Source organism: Trematosphaeria pertusa, assembly GCF_010094035.1.
Source record: "Trematosphaeria pertusa strain CBS 122368 unplaced genomic scaffold BU26scaffold_6, whole genome shotgun sequence".
Classification (NCBI taxonomy): domain Eukaryota; kingdom Fungi; phylum Ascomycota; class Dothideomycetes; order Pleosporales; family Trematosphaeriaceae; genus Trematosphaeria; species Trematosphaeria pertusa.
Genome location: NW_022987217.1, coordinates 591,270 through 611,635, shown reverse-complemented (window position 1 = coordinate 611,635; position 20,366 = coordinate 591,270). Strand labels below are relative to the sequence as shown.

The window sequence follows — 20,366 nt, the reverse complement described above, 5'->3', positions numbered from 1 at the left end:
TAGCGCTTGAGGTGAGCGATGTGACATACCTAGCGGACGGTGGAGATGCCTAGAGCGGTGAGACTGCGGCCCGTCAGCAACTGGCATTGTAGCGAGAGGAATGCGGAGAGCGGCTACTTACTCGACGGCGGCATTGGGAAACCCACAAGTTGATATTGGCGGCGGCGGCGTGCTTTGACTCGGCTGCTGCTGCTGCTGCTGAAGCCCGGCGACGTCAGCGGCGGTGCTTCAGGGGTAGAAGCCTGGGACGCTTACCTGCGCGCGATAGTTCGGCGGAGAGTCGTAGAAGAAATCAAAATCGCTGTCGTGACTACTGGAGACCTTAGTAGGGTGACAACCTATGGAGGAATAGACTTACAACATAGTAAAAGATGACCAGAGCCCCACACTCGGGAGTCACGTGCTAATGACGTCACCCCTCCGAGCGGAGGAGAAATGAGAGTTCGGTGGGCTGGGTAAGAAGGAGGTCCTTTCGAACCCACTCGAACTGCGGGATACCAAAATACCGGATCGCCCAGTTAGTGGCGACGTCGGCGTTGCGGGTGAGCAGGGTATTCAAGTCAGTATGACCCAACCTTCCCGCCAATTCGAAGCGTTGACGCTTCAGATTCTTGCAGTGAGCGAAGAGGTGTTCGACGGTATGCTTACCCTCAAGGCAAGGACACAAATCCGTCTCAGAAATCTAGTTACACGGTAAGGAATTGCTTGTTCCGATCTACGAGGAAAAGTGCAGCTTACCGTGCTCTTCTTGGAGTTGAGAGTAAAGAGGTAAGCATTCAAGCCAATCCTCCCCGTCCGACAGTGAACCAACATGGTGCTGTGAGCTCTGGGAAGACCCGCATAGAGTGCGAGGCTCTGCGGTCCCCAATTCTCCCTTAGTGCAGGAGGCTGCCGCTTGTTCTTGTCTCGCCGCTGTCGGTACGAGTCCCACGCCAGCTCGCTCGTCGCCTCGCCCATTACCTTCACATATTCTTTGAGGGCGAGCGTTTTCTCCTTCGGATTGTGCCAAATAGCGTTGAACTTGTCGGGATTGTGGAGGGCGCGAAGCCGGTTTTGGCATACCTGTTCAAACTGTGTCGTGTCGTCTTTAAGCCAACAGTAAGGGTGTTTGGCGAGCGATGATTTTGGCGTGCCTTTCGTGGACCTGGGCCGTTGTTTAGCTATCAGCTGTTCGAGCTCCGAATGGAGATTTTGAGCACGCTCGACGACCGCCAACCGTTGAAGAACAGTTGTAATCTTTTCGACGTATAGCTCCTTTAGCAGTACCTCGTAGGAGGTCTTCTGCAAAGCGCCCGAGATTTGCACAACGCATTGGTACTGCAGCGACTCGAGCTGATCGAGCAAGGTACGGGAGATTTCCCACCGCATCCGGTCATGCTGTGCGGAAATGAACCATGCGGTGCAGGCATACGTGATCTTAGGTCGCACCTTCGTGAGGTATAGCCGCCTCATGTGGTGAAGAGATGCGCCCCACGTAGATCCGGAAAAGCGGCGGAAGCTGTTCATCACTTTCTGAACATCAGCCTTGATCTGGGTACGGTGGTTAGCTGGCTGGCTTGGCGGAGATCCGGGACATGTGGCGGACTCACTTTGGCGACGTGCTCGGTCCATTTCAGTTGGGGGTCGATATGAACCCTGAGAACGCGAAGGAAAGGCTTGTACATCGGCTCCTATTCCTTGGCCCTTGCCTTCCCGGCACTTGCCTCCTGGGCGCTTGCTTCCTGGGCGTCCGCCGTTGCACCAATCTTAGGCACAAGTAACACTTTCTTCTCGTTCTCCTTCAGTCTAGGAATGTTAGGAAGAAGCATACACGCTAACGTTGTCTTACGAGTGTAGGGCTTGCGGAAATGCAATATAGAATACTTGTGGGGCGAGAAAGTCATGCGATTCGGTGTCGCCCAACGCATGAGGAGGTCGTGCAAAGCTTTCAAAGCCTAACAGTTCAGCTCATAACTGGGCGAAGTGACTAGTAAGTAGGTGTCATCGACGTAGGCGAATGCGTAGACTTCGGCGCAAAATTCGGAGTGAGTCGACGCGAAGTTCTCGAGGATGCCAGATGCAGCGAAGAGGAAGAGAATAGGCGATACGGGACTCCCTTGAGGTATACCGATGTTGACCCAGTACTTGTGCTTCTGGGATGCGTCACCGGGCATCCGCAGAAGGGTGCTGCGATCGGAAAAAAGGACCATACCAGCGTGACCAACCAGTCAGGGACACCCTTCTTGATTAGGGCCTGGAGGAGCAGATCCCTGTCAACGCGGTCAAACGCTCCTTTGATATCAAGCCCCATCAGAGATGACTCCTTGTGGGGAGTGAGACACCAGCCCTTGTAGACTGGATTAAGAAGGTATCGTAGGGCTTGTGCAGTGCCTTTGCCGGGGGGCACCTAACTGCAACTTCGACAGGAGCTTGTGGTTGTTGGCGAGATCCTTCAGTCGATTAGCAATGATCTTCTCGAGCATCTTACCCATGTGGCTCAGCAAAGCGATCGGTCGGTAACTCGTGGGGTCAGCCGCCTCTTTGTCGTTGCCCTTCCATATTACGATCATGATGGCGCCCTTGAAATTTTCGGGATGATAGGAAAGATTGAGACAGGCCTGGAAAATCTCCTGGAAGTACGGTACGATGTCGCGAGCCTACTTAAACGCCTCGGTGGGAATTTCATCTGGACCTGCCATAGGAGAGCTGCATCACAATGCGCCGCACCTCCTCTGTAGTCACTAGCTGCGAAGATTCATGTTTGGGCCTGGCCGGGTCAAGAGGAGGAAGGCAGAGGGGTTCCGCGGTGGCTGCTTCATCGACCCTTGCGACCGCCGGCCAGACTGCAGCGGCATAACAGTCCGCCTTCTCTCGCATGGTCCGATATATCTTCTCGCCCACCTTCAAGTCTTGCGTGATATCTGGCTCCTTCACCGCATTCCAGCACGGGGCCCGGCGAGCCCCACATGTACACGCTCCGAGATGACTTATCAGTCGAGGAAGCGACGCAGTGGCGGAATAACTTCTTCTGCTCCATCTTGATGAGACGAGCGACCTGCACCTTCCGCTTCTCCCAATACGCTTCCCATCGGGGGCTGGGGTCGTCTTGGATTGCCTCGTGCGCTTGCCGCTCGATGTCCTGGCGGAGCCGGATGTAGCAAGCATACGTCCGTTGTCGGGCTTGCTTGAAGAGACGGATGAAACGTACTACACCGAGCCTTGACAATTTCGCGAATCAACCGTATCATGCGACCCAAACAAATCCCTAGATCTTATACATATCTCCACTTCGGGAACACTATTGCAGCACCCAGAATGCTGCGAGGAAGAAAACAGATGTAATAGTAGCAGTGGAAGCGTGAAAACGAAGTGATTTACTCATACCTTCAATGTACTACCATAGGGATGTCGGAAGTCATGAGTCACGAGTCACGTGAGTGGCATTTCCGCTTGCAGCTATTCAGTGCCAAGCCCGTTATTGTGATGGATGCACCACGTGACTCATAACCCTCCGACACCCTGGTGGCACTAAGAAGGTTGAAATAGAGAATCGTCAACTAATCGCTAGATGCAAAGAACTACTACTCGCACATTTTTTTATGGTGAGGACCTAACCAAAGACCAACGCCCTCACCTCGATACTCTCACGACCAATAGCCCCTTCCGGAGTTCTGGGATCAACGAAAGCAGTGTGCGGAACGCGGCCCCATTGGCCCACTGTTTCATCGCTGTCGAAGCACTTGAGAAGGAGACGATCCTCGTTCTTCATACCAGACCAGTAGTACCACTTCTGACCGGGGTTGTATTGGACAGCCGCAGTCTCGCCAGTTCGGTTGGGATACCTGTGCTCGACACCAATAAGATCTTCATCGCGCACGGTCGCGCTGTCGGCAACAGCAAGAGGATGCGCCATGACCGGGCCGTTGAGCGGTCGCCACACGTTAATAATGCGGTAGCGGCCGCGGAGGAGCTGCTCCGCTTCGTCAGGGACATGGAACCTCACACGAGATTCGGCAGAAGCTGGTGTCTGGTCGATGTGAACCCGCACAACGGGAGCGCGATCGGCTCCCGGATTTGACCGCCGGATGGTATAGTCGAATAGGAGTACGCGGTTTGCCCCGGGGATGTTCGCCAATAGTAGTTTCTCGACCTCGGGATAGTAGACAGCCCGGATCTTCGCGTCGTCGGTGAAGTCGTATTCCTCCGAAGGAACGTTTTGGACTGTGTGGAACGCGTTGCTGTCTAACGAGAACTTGTTCTCCTGCCCTCTCAAATCATCGATTGTGACCTCCTGCCATGATTCTCCAAAGTTCCGCTGTGGCACGCCTTCGGGCTGCTTCTCAACGTAGTTGTAAGGCTTGGAACCGTCTTCGGGCGCTTTGTAGAATGACAACGAGGCGGTGACGGGGCCGCGAGGGATCGGGAGGCCCTGGAAGTTCACGTCTTCCGACTTCGAGGAGGCGACCGTAGGCGCGGCGCCGTGGAGTTGGTGGGCAGGAGTTGGGAGGGGAGCGGCGGTCGTCATGATGCTGGCTCCGGAGACTAAAGCCCTAGTAGATGGGTTGACGGTTGACAATCTGGGGGCGTTCCGAAGAATCAAGCGTGTGAACGTGTCCGAGGTCGTCGGTACCTAGGTACTTGCGGAGGCTCTGGAGGAAGCAGGGGCGGCTCTTTGAGGTCAATTGCCGGAAGAGTGAGTTGCTTCAGATCTGATGAGGCTACAGGCGTATATATACCGCGAAGATTAGAAATCTTCAGTAGTGAACACACCAGCAACGGCCCTTTGCCCGTACGGTGATGCACCCCTCATTCGCGGGGCGGCGTGGCAATGATGCCATCGCGCTATTCCCGAGGTTAGTAATGCACCATCGGCCAACCAGCGGCCACAGGCTGACAAACAGCTCCTATTGCGTGATGCGCTTGACACTTTTGCGGATTACAAAGGGCGTGAACGAATATGGCGGATGATGAGGCGTGTCCAACAGTTTCAAGCCCGCCCGCTCCTCTTGCCAAGGCTCAGGGTCCATGCTTCGGATCTTCGCCGGTGGAATCTCGGCTCTTGTTCTTCGTCATTCCAGCGCTCAGCTCCGGACAGAGGCGTCCAACACCATCGTTAGCCGTCACGAAAGCCGCCCTCCCATCGATATCTGGCATTAGAGGCACAGCAAGCGGTCAATAGCTATGACAAAGTTAACATCGCGGGCCAGGCAGCCTCACCGACGACATAGACCCATCTTTTAGCCTCTCATTCACGATGTCATGATGCTGACATGTCTGTACTCCAGTCGCTTCTTCTCCTTTAAACACATCATACTCACGCCCCGCCATGCTACGACTATTTGCTCGCAATCTTCCTCCCATTCGCAATCCCCTGTTTTCACAAGTACCCAGAACCTCTCACGTAATCCTCAGAGACAAGTACGTTATCGACAAGCAAATGTCAAACCCCGCCGGTAAGATCTATTGTGTGGCCGTTGACAGGCCTCACTGACCATGTTCAGGCCGTCCCGGCAATGACTTTGACATGGCGGCGACCGTGCTGTTTCTTGCTGGTCCAGGAGGCGTCTTCTACAATGAGCAGGTGCTTTATCCGGATGGAGGTGGGTTCGGCTGTCACGTCGACTTGGTGTGGCGCTGACGTTCGCAGGTAATACTCTCGTCCAACCGGCGGCGAAGTAAAGCAACGAGGGAAGTCTGCCTGAGGCAAAATAAAATAAAGAAATGCAGGTGTACGACTTGAGCAAGAGTCCAGGCATATCCATATGTCTTGGTATTTCGTAACGTCATAAGTCATGACTCATAATGCGGCTCTTTCACAGCCTTGAGTAATATCCTTGAATCTGAAACGCTGTCCCATCGTTCTTCACACAACTGGGGGGCCTCTGTACTCTTACATTCCCGAGGTTGTTCGCGGAGACGCTCCCAAAAGCCGGCACCATCTCCACCTTGTGTCGATAGTGATTCGGCAACCCGTTGCTCTTCAGGAAACCACTCTTCGGCGGTGTGCCCTTTTCTATGTCCTCCGGCTTTGCGGTTACTCTCCCCAATGCTCCGGCCTTTTGTACTTGGAACACGCTTAACCCCACTAGCACCGCTGATACGCAGCAAATGGCGACGAGCATGTATCGCGCGGCTTGCTAATTTTAAATTAGCCCTCCACCATGGTCTCTCTATGATGCGCCTCTGACTCACAGCAACATTGCATGCCGGAAACCCGTAAAGGATATCAGCATCCTCGAATACGCTGGGAAAGGCCTTGCAGACCCAGTACTCCCTCGTAAACGTGGTCTTCTGCCATTGAACGTAGAATCTAGGGGTCGCGTTTTTCGCTTCGGTGACAAAAACGTATACCAGGACTGCCATATCCGCAGCGGTGTTGATCATGGCTGCCAGACAAATCGCCAGGCCGAACTTCTTGGTCTGCCCATAAACACCCTTAGCACACCCTTCTCGTCTGCCGTTCGGAGCGGACATTTACCTTGGACTCCATCACACCCCACCATGTCGCCAGTATGCATCCTATCCCCACCAGCGCACATATGAGGCCGCCACCTCCTACTAGGAATATCGCGGTCGTGGGTCCGGAATCGATATTTCTCGGGTTCATCGATACGAATAACCATTCTGCGAGACTGGATCCGGGGTACTGGATTTGAACGGATCGAAATGCATGCAAAACGCGATCTTCGAGGACGATCTCGGCGACGCTAAGAAAGAGGAGGATGACCGAGTTGACGAGGATACTGTATGTGAGGGCCGTTACGCGGATAACGCTGAAGTTCGCCATTATCATTGTCGGTGCTAGGGGTGCGGCGTTATCGCGATAGCTAATCCATTGAGGGCTTGTTGGGAGTCATGGAGGAATGACTACAAAAATTCCATTTTGTCAGCTTCGATGAGAATGGAGTTGTCAGCTTGAGGAGTGGGATTCGCATCGCGAGAAAAGAGCGGCGCTGCCGTGGTAGAGATACGATGGTGCCTGGTAGGATGCAGGAATGCCGCAGTACCGCTTGCGCCTCGTCGTCGGGCGTACTGTGGGATGAATGGCATTTCTACTGGTACCTGGGCGTTTCGCTGGCTGTGCTACTGCGGCACGGACTGTGGGTGCCTGGTCTTGCTCTGGTCCACGTCTAGGTTGCCTGGAACTCTGCACTTTTGCGTTTCAATGCGCGTCTGATGCAAGGCTGACAATACATTCAGCATTCAGATTCTACGCCCACCTTTAACTTTTCCAGACTGAATTCCTTGGCATCTCGTAGAAAGCCGGACTAACTGCGATTGTTGGCGGACCGTCACGTGCCGCAAAACGGACCCCATCCGTGCCCCGATCCTACAACTAGGTACATGAAACGTTTACAGCCTCATGGACAAAACTTCGCCACAGTGTAATCTGATTCGAGACAGGATTAGAGCAATGCGATCCTATTAGCTTGTGGTACTGCGCAGTGTCTGCGGAAGGCGACCCGAACCGATGGGCCACGATGCAGTCCCCGCCGGAGGTGAGGATGCAAAATATGGTGTAATATGTTTTGAGCCATTTCTGAGAGTTTGACTATCTCATGAGGTCTCGATAATGGGTGAAGAATCTGTCAAGCATGAGGCCTCCCGCGCGACCTCGAAGGATGCGGCTGCCCGAACACAGCCACGAAACTGAGTTCGATTTCTTCGCCTCTCAACCTCCGGAGCTTGCATTAATACACGGTAGGCTGGTCGACCTTTCAGCGATTAGCAGAAAAAGGCCATTTTGACTACGCTGACTCCATCCATACGCTGCCCTCCGCCACGGCCGACGCCAGCTACTGTGAACTACGACTCTTCCCCATCCAGAAACTCCAGCGGCTTCGGCGTGCCCCATTGGTCGCACGGGTTAAACCTCCAGGCGCCCTTATGCGTTCTCGAGAACCATAAGGCGTTGAGCCAAGGCAGGAAGAACGGCACGGCGGGGAAGTTTTCGGCCATCTTGTCGACAGCTGAGGAAGAGAGGGAGGACAATATTCTTATCACAAAACATTCAGTTACCCAGTGTTCACAAGTGGGTTGATATTTGGTGACGACACTTACAGGATCGGCCGTAGCATTCATCATGTATATGCTGCGTAAAGACCGGCGCAAAACCAGCAATCAACCCTTTCAGCTTCTCACTCGCATACGTCTCCCTCCTATACTTCCTCAATGTACTCCATCATTTTCACAAACCCTGGTTCAAAAAGCCTATGCTGCTCTACATTCCTTCCCATAACGCTGTCCTTTTCCCCCACCTCCTCCGCCATTGCGTCATACGTAGGGAATAGAACGGTTTCCTCGCCGTGGTGGTGGTGCTGCACTGCGTCGCCCCAGGCTTTGATGTAGAAGGTGAGGTCGGAGATGTCGGTGGGGGTGTAGACGGATGAGTGTTGTAGGTAGATGGCGTTGAGGTCGCGGAGGAGCGCGTTGTGTACGTTGGCTATGTCCCTAGCGATGTAGAGGATGCTAGGGTTGGAGGATTGATGCTTGTTAACGGTAGTAAATGGGTGGGAGGGGGAGAAGTACGGTGGGTGCGCGTGGCTGGCCGGGAATGGGAAGGAGGGAGAAGGGTTGGTGGGCCCATAACTGGGAATCCGGAAACAGATCGAGGAAGCGAAACAGACTTCGGGAATAGATGATGGGCGTGGCAAAGGGGGTTAAAACAGAGCGCAAAGGCGACAGTGAGAGCGTTTCTTAAAACCTCGCTCTTATCACACTTGCCGCACCCGAGGAGAATGCGATAATAGCGACAAGCTGGCGACTCATGTAAACCCGGGGAGCTAATAAAGGCTTTTCGTTTGCGGTTCCTCGCAAGGTGAGGTAAGCACCAAGGCCAGCTGAAGGGCTTTCATTGTTCCCAGTCATTCTCCAAAGGGAATAAGAAGGATTACTCCCTAGCCATATCCAAGCATATTTTGTCGTGTGCTTACTGATGCACCCTAGACGGAGATGCTGTAGTGCCACTCAGCTGGAGGCCGACTGAGTTGGAGCACGTGACTGGCCATTTCTCTCCCAGAGACGATAGAGCTTCAATATCGGTCGCCACTCATCCTATAGTCGCCTGTCTCCCTTCTAGGTGGTTTTAAAGGCAAAGGACAGTGAAATTGTTTCATCCATATCGTGGAGGCGTCCTTGCCGAGGAACCGGGACCTCCAAAAACCGAGCGCAAATGCGGCGAACGTGGCTCTTTCATTCTGGTACAGCTGGCCCTTCCTAGGGCATCCTCTAATCTGCTCGACTCAGCCGAATAACGAGAGGGGAATGGAAGAGCGGAAACTCCCGAGGTCGTGAGTGACAGGCGTCGTCTTCGCATGTCGCTTTCTTTCATGTCTTATCGATACGCACCCGCCTCATCCTCAGCCTTCCGTCTTCTGTTTCATCCTTCTCGTGCATGACCTCACCCCTCCCATTTCCCAAAGTCCGACGTTTGCTCCTTTGCAAATAAACGATCGCCCACCTGGGCCATGTTTCGAAACACGGCCCGGGCGGGCGATCCAGGGACGCTGCATCCTCATTGGGCAACGGACTCCTCACCATCAGAGCCTTTCCTCTACTAATTTCCGCGCTAGAACAATACTTTCCGTTTGCGCAAACCTAGTTCACGAATTTCAATCTATCTGAGCGCGGAGAATTTGCTTCCCTCTATAGATGATCTCATGGTCATAGAAGCGCGCGGGGCACAACCTCGGTGCGACGCCGCAGGATGGTCACACCGTCGAACTGCAATTCCAACATAGGACAGTGTAGGAAGAGGTCAGATGCGGCGTTTAATTAGAAGGGACACGAGGCAAGTCGCTTCTAGTATGTCTCTCCGCCCTGTTCAGTTGGCTCCCTCTCGCGCATTTCCTGTGGCACGGTAAGTTCAGTCGCTACTTGTCCCTTTGGTTCTTGATGAGCCAGTCCGTTCTTTCTTTCTCGCCCTTTTCTAGTCGCTTGCCGGCTTTATTGAACACTTCCCTCTTTCTTGAACGAACCACCGTTCTTTCCGCGTCTATCGAATCAGATTCGAGAAGAAGTCAAACATTCCGGGTACGTCCACCGCTTCACTTATTGGTTTCCACTTATTATATTAAGCGCTAACCATAGTACTAGTTCACAACAACAACGACTCTGCGCCTGCACGAGGAAATTCACGGCGGCATCAAGCAGGATGTACACCTCTATCCTCCTCATCAGCATTCTCACCGCGTCGGTGGTCGCCGCCCCGTTCGCGAAGCGAGAAGAAAACGCCACCACTGCGACATGTGCAGACTCAGACAAAATGATTTCGCTTGTTGTCGGCCCCGAGGATGCAAAATCCGTCCTCATTCACGCCTGCTCCGCCATGATGCCGCCCTGCGCCTATCCGGAGACACTTTCGAATGACACCGTCTGCACAGCCCAAATGAATTGGCCACTCGACGGCCCGAAAAGCGTTCTCTTGAACGCGACCGTAGAACGGAAAGATAATGGAGATAAGTTGTCCGGGTGGCGAGTTAACTGTAAGTTGCACAGTACTTACTTACCAAGAGCCGATATATTAACGCGCAAGAAATAGTCACGGTAACTCCGCCGGAGCAGCCTCAGGATCTTGCAGGAGTCTCTTGGTTCCGGTGGGACTGCGAGGGTTACTTCCACCAGCTCCTCTCAGAGACCCCGCCCGATGGCTGCTTAATCGAGGGAAAAGGATCGGGCGCGGGCAACCTCACGGTTGGCGGGGGCAATCTGAAAGATACACTCTTCGATATCAGCTTCGCACAACGCGGAGCGAACTTGAGTTTCGTTGACCTTTGGGGATAGGTCGCCGGGCCTGGAGATGGCTTGATTAAGAAGGGCATTTGAACATGCCATTGCGAATGGAAAGAGCCACGAGATCGCTGGATCGAATGAGCGTTCGGATCATGTGGCGTTAGAAGGGGGTTCCTATGTTTCCTCCCTCCGGAAGGGCTTCCTTTCTCTGTTCATATCTTAGGGCCCTCATCATTCTTCGCAACTCTTGCGCAGTCGAGCTTTCCGCACATAGTTCAAGTTCTTCGTTAAACAATTGCTGATCAATATCCTGCAGCCTGAACACCTCGGCTCGAATCGTTCGTCTTCGTGTTCACGACATGGATGATTACTTATCAGTGCAACTTTGCCGAGGGCAACACGACACTTCTCCGCGATGGATGGGAAGCGCGTGAAGATGAGTGATACTATTGCGCCATATGCACTATGCAGCGCCGAGCGCTCTGTCGTCATGGCGGTCGAACGCATGTGGGAGAGGGCCAAAGGGCGGGCCTTAGTCACGATGAAGAAAGAGTACCTTTTCCGCGTGCTTCGCAATCGGTATTCCCTAGCATCCATTTTTACTTATAAACCTCGTTGCACCTGCCGTAGAGGAGCAATTTGCACATTTTGTTAACTTTGCAACCGGGTTTGCCGACCATTGTCATGGGCTCGTCAGCACTCGGAGACGATTCCGATTCGGTGCCATCCATGAGCGACATCGAACAAGCACAAATATCCAAAGAGCACGATGGCACTGAAATAGACCGGGAACGAGATTTGCGTGGCTCAGGAGAGCGTCTATCTAGAGCGCAATCAAGGGTCCAAGAGAAGGAGAACCCAACGAATTCGGGGTCGGTAATAGACTGGAACGGACCAGATGATCCAGACAACCCACACAACTGGGGTCTTGCTTCTCGATTCTATCATGCTACGGTCCCTGGCTTCTTTGGTTTCGCCGTGTAAGTATCTCTTCCTCTTCCCTTAGCTTATAGGCTGATTCATCGCCCAGCACCTTTGGAACCTCAGTCTACACCCCCGCCACAGCCGATATCATGGCCGCCTTCCATATCTCCCGCACCGCAGCTCTGGTCGGCCTAACCGTCTACACACTTGGCCTCGGTTTCGGTCCGATCATCTCCGCGCCACTCTCTGAGAACCATGGCCGTAAGATCGTATACCTAGTCTCGGCCCCCATTTTCATGATCTTTACACTCGGTGCCGGGCTTTCGAACAGTCTTGCAGCTCTCCTCGTTTGTAGATTCTTCGCAGGCTTAACGGGCAGTCCCGCGCTGGCGGTAGGCGCAGGGACGAACGCGGATTTATTCCCTCCTAGACAGAGGGCGGTGGTCACGAGTTGCTTTCTTATGGCGCCTTTCGCGGGGCCTTCTCTAGGGTGAGTCTACTTGATTCCCACTCACACGTCCTAGTGATAGCCCTCATGCTAACACGCTTCGATAGACCCGTTGTTGGCGGCTTCGCCGCCCAGTACAAGAATTGGCGATGGACCCAATGGTGTATGTTATTCGTTGCCATCGCCGTCTTCCTCACTGCACTTCCAATGAAGGAGACGTACAAGCCTGCGATCCTCAAGAAGAGAGCTAAAAAGCTCGGTATCGCATTGCCGACCAATGAGGCGCAGGCTGTGAAGAGATCATTGGTGCAGAACTTCCTTCGACCTCTGCATATGCTGGTCACTGAAGTAAGTTACCCCTTCTGGCGACACAAACAATACTAAACGATATCAGCCCGTCGTCTTCTTCCTCTCCCTATACACAGCCTTCGCCTTCGGCGTGCTCTTCCTCTTCTTCGCCGCCTTCCCTTACGTCTTTGCCGGGCCACCCTATCACTTTGACGTCTCCCACGTTGGCCTCACGTTCCTCGCCATCGGCACTGGCGTCCTGATCGCCGGCGCAACCGGCATTCTCATTGACCAGAAGATTTACCAAGTCCACCACCGAAAAGCTGTCTCAGAGGGACAAGCGCACGCGCAGCCCGAACATCGTCTTTATAATGCGATGATTGGGAGCCTAGGCATTCCCATTGGTCTGTTTTGGTTTGGATGGACCGCGGATAAGGGCGTTCACTGGGCGGTGCCAGTCCTGGCCGCTGTGCCGTTTGCGTGGGGGAACCTGTGTCTTTTCGTAAGTGCAGTCACACTATATTCTACTCTTCAAAGCTGACAGCTCTCTGCTCTAGACGTCAGCAGCGCTCTACATGGTCGACGTATATGGGCCGCACAACGGGGCCTCCGCTGTCGCGGCAAACGGAATCTTCCGCTACACGTTGGGTGCCGTGTTTCCACTCTTCACTGTCCAGAGTACGTATCACCGAACCCCTTGACGTTGACGTGGACTTTGGTTGAAGGAGGAACAAGAGGCTAATTTATGTGGTGTACAGTGTACGGCGCACTTGGGACGGGCTGGGCTACCAGTCTCCTCGGCTTGCTTTCTGTTCTTATGCTGCCCATTCCGTGGGTGTTTTATAAATGGGGTCCGGCGATTCGAAAAAGGAGCCGCTATCCCGTTATGATGTAATGCACTCTGCTGCTGTGAATGCAGTGCACTCGGCTCAGACTCTTGTGTGGATATTCACGGCTCGCTCGATTGCGTTGTAGGTGATGCAAGGAGTGGTCGATCTATCGGGCTGATCTGAGCCGTAGATCGCGGACCGGACCGTGGCGGCGCGCAGAGTAAGCAAGGCTGAGACCTGTCAAATGGCGACGATACGCCAGTAGTGGGTTTGAAACATACCCAAATATGCTTCGGCTAGCGTGACGTATGCTGCCTCATACGATATTTAATTTGCATAAGGTTGTTGGGGATTGGGAATGGGCGTGGAGAGGAGGCGGGAGATATTCACATACGACAAACATTTACCTTGACTACAGCATTAGTTATCTGTACTTCACCATCATGCTCTCCCACATTGCGTTTCTTCACTTGCCTTAACGTGTGTACTCCATGTCACAGCATCCATACTTGAATCGACCTCCATAAATCCACATCCACCTTTTTTCAAGCCACCACTCCCGAGGTCTTCCTTCGCCAACTCCGTACCTTCGAAGCCAATTCACTCGGCGACAGCCGAAAGAACCCAACCGAAGCCTCCACCATCGAACCAAATCTGATCACAAATGCCGCGCGAATCCCCGCAAGCCCCCGGCCAAATCCTCACCGAAGGAAAAGCCTTCTACGAGAACCCCTGGCAACAACCCTTCCCACCGCCAGGCTACTACCATCCATTCTACCCCGCCTACTACCCCGCCTACTACCCATGTTACTATCAAGGACATCAAGTGCCAGCGCCACCCCTCACAAAGCCCGCCAAAGAGACGGAGGAATCAGGACCCGAACCCGAGGCCGAACCCGCCCCACCGCCACCCAAAGCCCCTCAAACCCCCGGCGACATGTTGATGGAAGGGAAAGAGCAATACGAGAGCCCGTTCCAACAACCTTTCCTGCCGTCCAAGGCGCACGTGCGAGCTTGGCAGGGGCAGGAGCCGGAGGCGGCGGATTGGGCGGCTTGCGGCGTGTATAGTGCGGGGAGGTTGGCGGGGCCGGTGAGACCGGGGATGTGAAGAAGTAGGGGCTTAGAACCGCGCTGGCAGTAGTGGCGCGCTGGGGGAAGGGGGAAGAAATATGACGATGCAGCTTAAACGAGCACCTCCTCAGATCCCCTAGCTTTTATAAAGTCTCTATGACAAAAGAACAGCGTTAGCATATGTAGCGGTAGACGTTTTAGATCCTCCCCAGCATGACCATTACACTACCCCAGTCACCAGTCCCCCACTATTCCCCCTTCCTAGCCACAACCCACATAAACTTAACCCCATAATCCGGATCGCTCTCCTCCAGCCTTCCGTCCCCCGCCTCCAGCACCTCCGCCTCAACAACCTCCAACCCCACCTCCCGCACCATCTTCATGCTCTCCTCCACCCCAAAACTGCTCCAAAACATGCCATGCCCCAGAAACTCCCCATGAATCTCCTCCTCATCCACCGTCGCGAGATTAAAAGCGAACATCCCGCCAGGCTTAAGCCAGGAACAGATATTAGCCAGCATACCCCGCTGCTCCGCCCTTGGCAGGTGGAAGATGGTATAGAAACACACGACGCCGTCGAAGCTCGCGGGCGCGAAGGACAGCGCGGCCATGTCGCCTGGGACGAACTGCGCCGACGGACACTGCGCTTTCGCCATGCTGAGCTGCTTGCTGGAGATGTCGTTGGCGACGACGCGCGCGCCGCGGTCGAGCAGCATGCGCGTGATGGGGACGCCGGAGCCGCAGCCGAGTTCGAGAATATGAGGGGATGAGGGCGCGTGGGCGAGGACTTTGTCGGTGTAGCGCTCGCGGGGGGAGGGCTGGGTGGAGGCCCAGTCGAGGTACCATTCCGCGATGTGGTCGTAGGCTTGCTGGACTATTTCTTTGGGGGCGGAGGACATCGTGAGGTTAATTAGTCACAGTGTGTGGTAGGTGTGGAGGCTTGTGGGTGAGAGTCATATCAGATACTTAGGTGATGGGTAAGCGAGCGGGTCACGCTTACCGTAATTGGACATGCGCAATACCGGGAATCCATCTGAGGAAGTGCTTGCGTAAAGTGCGTTTCATGTGCCTTGCACTTATCCGTTAGGACAACATTGAGATACTGAAGATTATCAAATAAGCCTGTTTTCTTAAGGAATCTCAAGCTACTGTTTCAAATCGCGCTACTGTTCCATGCCGCTAATTGTATCTTTCTTCACGTGGTCCCGTTTACCCTCTACGGTCAACGCCGTGCGTGTAATCCGAATCCAGCATGCTTACCCCAGCGCGGCCACCATCTTCACCCTCCACACGGGCCCCCACCGCCCCATCGCCCAAATAACTAGCAGTCCGCTAATTAGACTCCAAAGCCCTAAAATCGTCATAATCCAGCCATTCCCAATCGCCCTAATAATCGCCTCGGCCACAACCGCGCCTGTGAAACTACATATATTGCGCAGAAAATTGTTGATCGCGATGCCGGCGGATGCGCGCTTGGGCATAAACTCGGTCAGCATGGTGGACGCCAGGCCGAAGATGAGCATGGAGCCGATGCCGAAGAAGAAATTGGCGATCATGGGCACGATCCAGATTACACCTTTTTCGACCGTCCAACCGTACCAGATGAGCGCACCGGGCCAGAGCACGGCAGCGATCCACGCGTTTTCTTTCATGCGGTCTTCGGGCCGGAGCATGAGTTTGCCATGCTCGTCGTACCGGCCCGCTTTGCGCGCTTCACGGTGCATGATCTTGTCGATCCAGCGTCCGCCGAAGACGGAGGCGAGGAGGTAGCCGAGGGAGTTTGGGATATACAGCAGACCGACTATGATGGTGGCGAACTGGTAGGGCGGCGCGGAGAAGGAGGCCTGGATGCTTATGTTGAGGATGTACAGACAGCCGAAGGTTATGCTGGCGTAGTAGACTGTGAGGGCGACGGGTGGGTAGCGCAGCCAGGTGAGGACGACGAGCGGGTCGATGAAGATGCGGCGGATGGTTTTGAGGGTGGATTTTGATTTGTCTTTGACGGATTGGCGGGTCGTAGTGCGGGAGAGGTCGGGACGAGGGGTAGCTGATTTCTCGGAGGTGAGCGCTTGTGGGTGCTGGGCTGGCGTGGGAGTGATGCTCTTCGAGCGAAGAGTTTCTGGCAACGCGAAGAGGATCATGAGGACGGTAGCGGCGCCGTAGATCACCAAGAACCACTGCGTGCTACGCCATCCGAGCGTCTGCGCAAGTACTCCGCCGATGATGGGCGCGAACAAAGGCCCGCAAAGGGGCCCTAGGTAGAAGATGCCCATAGCTCGCCCACGCTCTTTCGGCTCCCAACAGTCCGCGATCGTCCCCGCACCAACGGCCTGGACTGAAGCAGCAGCTCCTCCTGAAAACGTTCGCATGACGACCAACATGGAGATGTTCGTAGCGATAGCCGAAAGGATAGCGAACACCGTAAACAGCACGAAGGACACGATGTAGATAGTCCTCCGTCCTGTTGTCTCCGAAAACGACGACCACCACAGCGGGAAGATGGCCATGGCGAGCATGTACACTGCGACGCTCATGTTAGCCACCGTTGGCGAGGCGTCAAACTGTTTCCCTATGTCCTGGAGCGCCGGCATGACGATGGCCGAGCCCATGGGGGCGGCCATGGCGCAGAAGGCGATGATAGTCGTGATGAACCATTTCGTTTTGCGCGCATAATGGTACGGGTTCTCCACCTCCGGGATGAGGGTTAAGGAGGCAAATAGGCCTCTTCGATGCCTGCGTTCCACGACGACGGCATCTGGCGTGACCGACGTAGTTTGAGATAGCGTTGCCAGCGGCTCATGTCTTGGACTGACGTGCTTCTCTTCATCGTGCTCGTGCTCGGAGACAGTGCTAGCGTGCGACGGTGCTATAGATATATCGTCGTCTTTCGAAGACGTAATGTCCACCTCTTTAGCTGCTATCCCGGGATCCGTAAATTCTATCGATGCGTCCGAAGTCCGGCGCCCTCCTGACGACGCAGGCAGGTAGTTCTCGGAGCCCCCCATGTGCGAAGCATGCGGAGGGGATGGCGGGGGTATCGTATTTGAAGAGGAGGGGCAGATGATGCCTTTTCCACGATCCACCTTCACTTTTCCGTGTAGGAAGTAAGCATCCGCATCCGTCTCCGTCACCTTATATCCGTCTCGAGGTGCCTCGGCCGAGGGGCCACACCGCCAGCTGCAATGTCAGCACCGCAAGAGTAGACGCGAAATGTCGAAGTGGGCGTCAGCCAGCATGCGCATGCGTGCGAGAAGAGGGGGAGGGAGGTATCAACAGCCATGACTAAAGGATCAGTCGAGGTAGTAGAGAGCGCTATTGGGATGGTGCAAGCCAATGGCCAACGTCTCGGGTGAGTAGTGCCGGAATGCCGAGAAGATTCTGCCTCGATCGCGGAAACGAGACAGTGGCACGTGCATGGCGGGGTTGCATGGCGGGGCGCGATCGAGGCTTATTTCCGGGAATAGCCATCGCGAACCTCTGGTGGGAGTCGAGATGGAATTAGCCAAGGACAGCAGGGTAACTGGTATATTAATGCAAGAGGACTTCTTGGTGTGGTTTTAGGAGGATTGTGTGGTTACTCAACATTGATGACTTGAGTGATCTATGACGGCATGATGTCACTCAGGACCCCTCCGCCAGGTCGTTTGCAGATAAACCTAGGTGGTAGGATATGGAAAGAAACCCCTCTGAGCGCTTTCGGGCCGCCTGATCTTACGTCAAAACAGCAAACCCCTCCAGTTCTCCTGATTACTATTCTCGTGAGGGGAGCGAACACCAAAGCCCCGCAATTGGCTTAGTCTAGACGCACAAAACGGAGCTTGATCCCGCCAGCTATCGAATTTCAACACCGCAGCTTCGCCTCCTCTCTCAACCCTCACCCCTTTACACATTGCAGTCCAGAACACCCTTTTCCCCGTGTAGCTGCTCTGGCCATGTCGCCCGGCAACGTCCCGCCGAATCCCAACCAAGACCGCCTAAAGTCCCACTTCACCGGGCACGAAGCCGACGCACATCCCCAGCGCTGGGACGACCTCTGGAAAGCCGCCGACTTCCTGCCCTGGGACCGAGGCTATGCAAATCCAGCGCTCATCGACGCGCTCTTTGAGCGCAGCGACATCCTCGGATCGCCGCTGAAACCAGACGGCAGTAGGAAGAGAGCTCTAGTGCCTGGCTGCGGCAAGGGATACGATCTAGCGCTGTTCGCGTCCCATGGCTACGACGCCTACGGAATCGAGATAAGCGAGAATGCGATCAAGATTGCCGAGGAGTATCTGAAAACCCCGGGCGAAGGGCCGTTGGAAGGTGAATACAAGCTGAAGGACGAGCAGCTAGGAAGGGGACACACCAAAGCACTGCTGGGCGATTTCTTCAAGGACGAGTGGGTGGACGGCGCTGGAGGAATTGGCGAGGGCTTCGACGTGATATATGACAACACGGTGGGCATGGCATTGATTCGAGGATTTAGGATGGAATACTGATGTTTGCAGTTCCTGTGCGCGCTACATCCCAGCTTGCGCCCCGCCTGGGCATCCCGAATGGCACAGCTCCTCGCCCCGACTGGCGTCCTCGTCTGCCTTGAATTTCCTACGTATAAGCCTCCGAAGGCGGGCGGCCCGCCGTGGGCCCTGCCATCCATCGTGCACGAGGAGCTGTTCAAGCGGCCGGGAGAGGATATCTCGTACGATGAGGAGCTGAAGCCGCTGAAGACGGAGAGGACGGAAAGCGATAAGGCGTTGGTACGGATAGCGCATTGGAAGCCGGCGCGGACTCATAAGGTTGCGATTGTCAATGGGGAGGTGACCGACTGGGTGAGCGTGTGGAAGCACAAGTAGCCGTCTCCGAGTCAGCTTTGGTGTGACGGAGATTGGAGGGGTGTGGATCATTTTAAACTTCGCCCTCTAAGGCAGTCTAGGCTCCACAATTCCGAAAGCAGAACAGTTCGAAACGTTCAAGGCGTCTTCCGCAGCGAATTGTAGTGCTCTCCCAAGCCGTGACTGTGCTTGTAGTAACCCAACCATATCTCGTGTACCTCCTCGGCTTTCACGCCATCCCCGGGACCAATCTCTTCTATCCTCCCGTCACCGTGAAGTACGTTGATCTTGAGTCCGTACGTTTTCGCTAGCGCCGTAAGCTCCAGATGGCCACCCCACTCGCCGGTCTCCCGAATCTTTTGTAGGTATGTCTCCAACGGCTCCTCCATGAACGGAGCAAAGTCGCCCGAATTCTCTTGTATGCAATCCGCGGCCGCATACCGCACCTTCTTATATGACGGAACCGTCTTATCCCCTTCCCCAATGATCTTCGGCTGTATCCGCGGCGCCAGTCCCAATCCCTTGGTCTCCATCTGATCTGCGACAGCAGCGTATAAACAGTGTCCGTCCGCCCTGATTTCCTTTTCCTGCAGTCCATATCGCCCCAAGTGTTGGTTCATCCGTGTGCGCTCTTGTTCGCGCAGGTCGGGCATGTTAGCGGCTTCCTCTTTTGCTTGCGCGGCGAGGGCTTCGTATTCGGCGGCGCGGCGGGCGAGACGCGCCTTTGCGCGGTTGGGTTTCTTCTTTGGTCCGTTCTGCTCCGGTGCAGATTGGGCGTGCGTATCGGGGTGTGGCGAGGATATGGAGAGGTTCTCCACTGCCTTCTCCACGCCGTTGGCCTGTGTCTCCTGCTCGCTCGTTCCCAGCTCCTCGCCTTCGAGCGGCGGTTCTTCGTCCGGATTTTCGCCATTGAGTATGGCTAGTTCGCGCGCTTGCCGCTCTTTGAGCTCCCGTTCTAGCCTTTCGCACTCATCGTTGACGCCTTTCCGTGTCTTCTTGGTTGCCGATTTCTTCTTTTGCGTTATGCGGGAGACGAGGTCGCGCTGTTCTTTTCGGTGGCGGGCTTGTAGGGCTTCGGCGGTCTCTGGTGTCTCTGCCATCTTGGCAGGGGTGTAGACTTTGAAGTCGGCGCGTTCGCAGGGGAAGTAGACTCATCGTCGACGATTTGAGGACGCATCGGCGCGGGGAAAGGTTGTGCCGAGGCTTATAAGATGTGGAAGCCCGTGCGCAGTGACTTCACTCCTACCCACCATCGTTGCGCGAGGGTCATCACGCTGGTGAATA

The 20,366-nt window shown here is 54.8% G+C and overlaps 12 protein-coding genes across 12 annotated transcripts; 4 read left to right on the top strand and 8 right to left on the bottom strand.

The window, feature by feature from the left end:
* Positions 1 to 132: 132 nt before the first annotated feature.
* On the bottom strand, positions 133 to 2,128 carry BU26DRAFT_289828 (uncharacterized protein). Its single transcript, XM_033821623.1, has 5 exons — positions 1,819 to 2,128; positions 1,590 to 1,769; positions 739 to 1,530; positions 359 to 682; positions 133 to 310 (listed from the first exon to the last, which is right to left on the bottom strand). Exons 2-4 carry the CDS (start codon positions 1,662 to 1,664, stop codon positions 413 to 415), a joined length of 1,137 nt encoding a protein of 378 aa, XP_033684809.1. The 5' UTR covers positions 1,665 to 1,769; positions 1,819 to 2,128; the 3' UTR covers positions 133 to 310; positions 359 to 412.
* On the bottom strand, positions 1,839 to 2,476 carry BU26DRAFT_593188 (uncharacterized protein). The gene has a single exon (XM_033834869.1). It carries the CDS (start codon positions 2,288 to 2,290, stop codon positions 1,967 to 1,969), a length of 324 nt encoding a protein of 107 aa, XP_033684808.1. The 5' UTR covers positions 2,291 to 2,476; the 3' UTR covers positions 1,839 to 1,966.
* Positions 2,477 to 3,367: 891 nt separating this feature from the next.
* Positions 3,368 to 4,905, bottom strand: BU26DRAFT_289790 (uncharacterized protein). Its single transcript, XM_033821622.1, has one exon. It carries the CDS (start codon positions 4,502 to 4,504, stop codon positions 3,590 to 3,592), a length of 915 nt encoding a protein of 304 aa, XP_033684807.1. The 5' UTR covers positions 4,505 to 4,905; the 3' UTR covers positions 3,368 to 3,589.
* Positions 4,906 to 4,931: 26 nt separating this feature from the next.
* Positions 4,932 to 5,960, top strand: BU26DRAFT_518339 (uncharacterized protein). Its single transcript, XM_033828789.1, has 3 exons — positions 4,932 to 5,432; positions 5,481 to 5,579; positions 5,627 to 5,960. The coding sequence occupies exons 1-3, from the start codon at positions 5,306 to 5,308 to the stop codon at positions 5,656 to 5,658; spliced, it is 258 nt and encodes an 85-aa protein (XP_033684806.1). The 5' UTR covers positions 4,932 to 5,305; the 3' UTR covers positions 5,659 to 5,960.
* Positions 5,793 to 6,943, bottom strand: BU26DRAFT_604114 (uncharacterized protein; the record flags this gene model as incomplete). Its single annotated transcript, XM_033835491.1, has 3 exons — positions 6,458 to 6,943; positions 6,172 to 6,399; positions 5,793 to 6,116 (listed from the first exon to the last, which is right to left on the bottom strand). The coding sequence occupies exons 1-3, from the start codon at positions 6,770 to 6,772 to the stop codon at positions 5,793 to 5,795; spliced, it is 867 nt and encodes a 288-aa protein (XP_033684805.1). The 5' UTR covers positions 6,773 to 6,943.
* Positions 6,944 to 8,138: 1,195 nt separating this feature from the next.
* BU26DRAFT_425182 (uncharacterized protein) lies at positions 8,139 to 8,565 on the bottom strand (the record flags this gene model as incomplete). Its single annotated transcript, XM_033823609.1, has 2 exons — positions 8,139 to 8,468; positions 8,509 to 8,565. Coding segments are annotated over 2 exons (387 nt in total), but the record flags the coding sequence as incomplete, so codon positions are not given.
* Positions 8,566 to 9,690: 1,125 nt separating this feature from the next.
* Positions 9,691 to 10,816, top strand: BU26DRAFT_289559 (uncharacterized protein). Its single transcript, XM_033821620.1, has 3 exons — positions 9,691 to 10,011; positions 10,075 to 10,463; positions 10,520 to 10,816. Exons 2-3 carry the CDS (start codon positions 10,133 to 10,135, stop codon positions 10,759 to 10,761), a joined length of 573 nt encoding a protein of 190 aa, XP_033684803.1. The 5' UTR covers positions 9,691 to 10,011; positions 10,075 to 10,132; the 3' UTR covers positions 10,762 to 10,816.
* A 623-nt stretch (positions 10,817 to 11,439) lies between these two features.
* On the top strand, positions 11,440 to 13,265 carry BU26DRAFT_593156 (MFS general substrate transporter; the record flags this gene model as incomplete). Its single annotated transcript, XM_033834868.1, has 6 exons — positions 11,440 to 11,690; positions 11,741 to 12,124; positions 12,190 to 12,430; positions 12,477 to 12,872; positions 12,928 to 13,048; positions 13,129 to 13,265. 6 exons carry the CDS (start codon positions 11,440 to 11,442, stop codon positions 13,263 to 13,265), a joined length of 1,530 nt encoding a protein of 509 aa, XP_033684802.1.
* Positions 13,266 to 14,118: 853 nt separating this feature from the next.
* Positions 14,119 to 15,196, bottom strand: BU26DRAFT_518337 (methyltransferase type 11). Its single transcript, XM_033828788.1, has one exon. The coding sequence runs from the start codon at positions 15,168 to 15,170 to the stop codon at positions 14,520 to 14,522; it is 651 nt and encodes a 216-aa protein (XP_033684801.1). The 5' UTR covers positions 15,171 to 15,196; the 3' UTR covers positions 14,119 to 14,519.
* Positions 15,197 to 15,381: 185 nt separating this feature from the next.
* On the bottom strand, positions 15,382 to 17,565 carry BU26DRAFT_518336 (MFS general substrate transporter). The gene has a single exon (XM_033828787.1). It carries the CDS (start codon positions 17,274 to 17,276, stop codon positions 15,528 to 15,530), a length of 1,749 nt encoding a protein of 582 aa, XP_033684800.1. The 5' UTR covers positions 17,277 to 17,565; the 3' UTR covers positions 15,382 to 15,527.
* A 278-nt stretch (positions 17,566 to 17,843) lies between these two features.
* BU26DRAFT_518335 (S-adenosyl-L-methionine-dependent methyltransferase) lies at positions 17,844 to 19,434 on the top strand. Its single transcript, XM_033828786.1, has 2 exons — positions 17,844 to 18,707; positions 18,759 to 19,434. Exons 1-2 carry the CDS (start codon positions 18,204 to 18,206, stop codon positions 19,101 to 19,103), a joined length of 849 nt encoding a protein of 282 aa, XP_033684799.1. The 5' UTR covers positions 17,844 to 18,203; the 3' UTR covers positions 19,104 to 19,434.
* On the bottom strand, positions 18,985 to 20,222 carry BU26DRAFT_289519 (cysteine proteinase). Its single transcript, XM_033821619.1, has one exon. It carries the CDS (start codon positions 20,180 to 20,182, stop codon positions 19,220 to 19,222), a length of 963 nt encoding a protein of 320 aa, XP_033684798.1. The 5' UTR covers positions 20,183 to 20,222; the 3' UTR covers positions 18,985 to 19,219.
* Between the last annotated feature and the right edge of the window lie 144 nt (positions 20,223 to 20,366).

Excerpts from the sequence above, each read along its gene's own strand:
- BU26DRAFT_289559 (XM_033821620.1), top strand. The coding sequence starts at position 10,133 with ATGTACACCTCTATCCTCCTCATCAGCATTCTCACCGCGTCGGTGGTC. Across the intron at positions 10,464-10,519 it reads GTCCGGGTGGCGAGTTAACT|TCACGGTAACTCCGCCGGAG; the intron begins GTAAGTTGCACA and ends CGCAAGAAATAG.
- BU26DRAFT_289790 (XM_033821622.1), bottom strand. The coding sequence starts at position 4,504 with ATGACGACCGCCGCTCCCCTCCCAACTCCTGCCCACCAACTCCACGGC.
- BU26DRAFT_593188 (XM_033834869.1), bottom strand. The coding sequence starts at position 2,290 with ATGGGGCTTGATATCAAAGGAGCGTTTGACCGCGTTGACAGGGATCTG.
- BU26DRAFT_289828 (XM_033821623.1), bottom strand. The coding sequence starts at position 1,664 with ATGTACAAGCCTTTCCTTCGCGTTCTCAGGGTTCATATCGACCCCCAA. Across the intron at positions 1,531-1,589 it reads GGACCGAGCACGTCGCCAAA|ATCAAGGCTGATGTTCAGAA; the intron begins GTGAGTCCGCCA and ends CACCGTACCCAG. Across the intron at positions 683-738 it reads TCAACTCCAAGAAGAGCACG|ATTTCTGAGACGGATTTGTG; the intron begins GTAAGCTGCACT and ends CCGTGTAACTAG.
- BU26DRAFT_518339 (XM_033828789.1), top strand. The coding sequence starts at position 5,306 with ATGCTACGACTATTTGCTCGCAATCTTCCTCCCATTCGCAATCCCCTG. Across the intron at positions 5,433-5,480 it reads GCAAATGTCAAACCCCGCCG|GCCGTCCCGGCAATGACTTT; the intron begins GTAAGATCTATT and ends GACCATGTTCAG. Across the intron at positions 5,580-5,626 it reads GGTGCTTTATCCGGATGGAG|GTAATACTCTCGTCCAACCG; the intron begins GTGGGTTCGGCT and ends TGACGTTCGCAG.
- BU26DRAFT_518337 (XM_033828788.1), bottom strand. The coding sequence starts at position 15,170 with ATGTCCTCCGCCCCCAAAGAAATAGTCCAGCAAGCCTACGACCACATC.
- BU26DRAFT_289519 (XM_033821619.1), bottom strand. The coding sequence starts at position 20,182 with ATGGCAGAGACACCAGAGACCGCCGAAGCCCTACAAGCCCGCCACCGA.
- BU26DRAFT_518335 (XM_033828786.1), top strand. The coding sequence starts at position 18,204 with ATGTCGCCCGGCAACGTCCCGCCGAATCCCAACCAAGACCGCCTAAAG. Across the intron at positions 18,708-18,758 it reads ACGTGATATATGACAACACG|TTCCTGTGCGCGCTACATCC; the intron begins GTGGGCATGGCA and ends TGATGTTTGCAG.
- BU26DRAFT_518336 (XM_033828787.1), bottom strand. The coding sequence starts at position 17,276 with ATGGGGGGCTCCGAGAACTACCTGCCTGCGTCGTCAGGAGGGCGCCGG.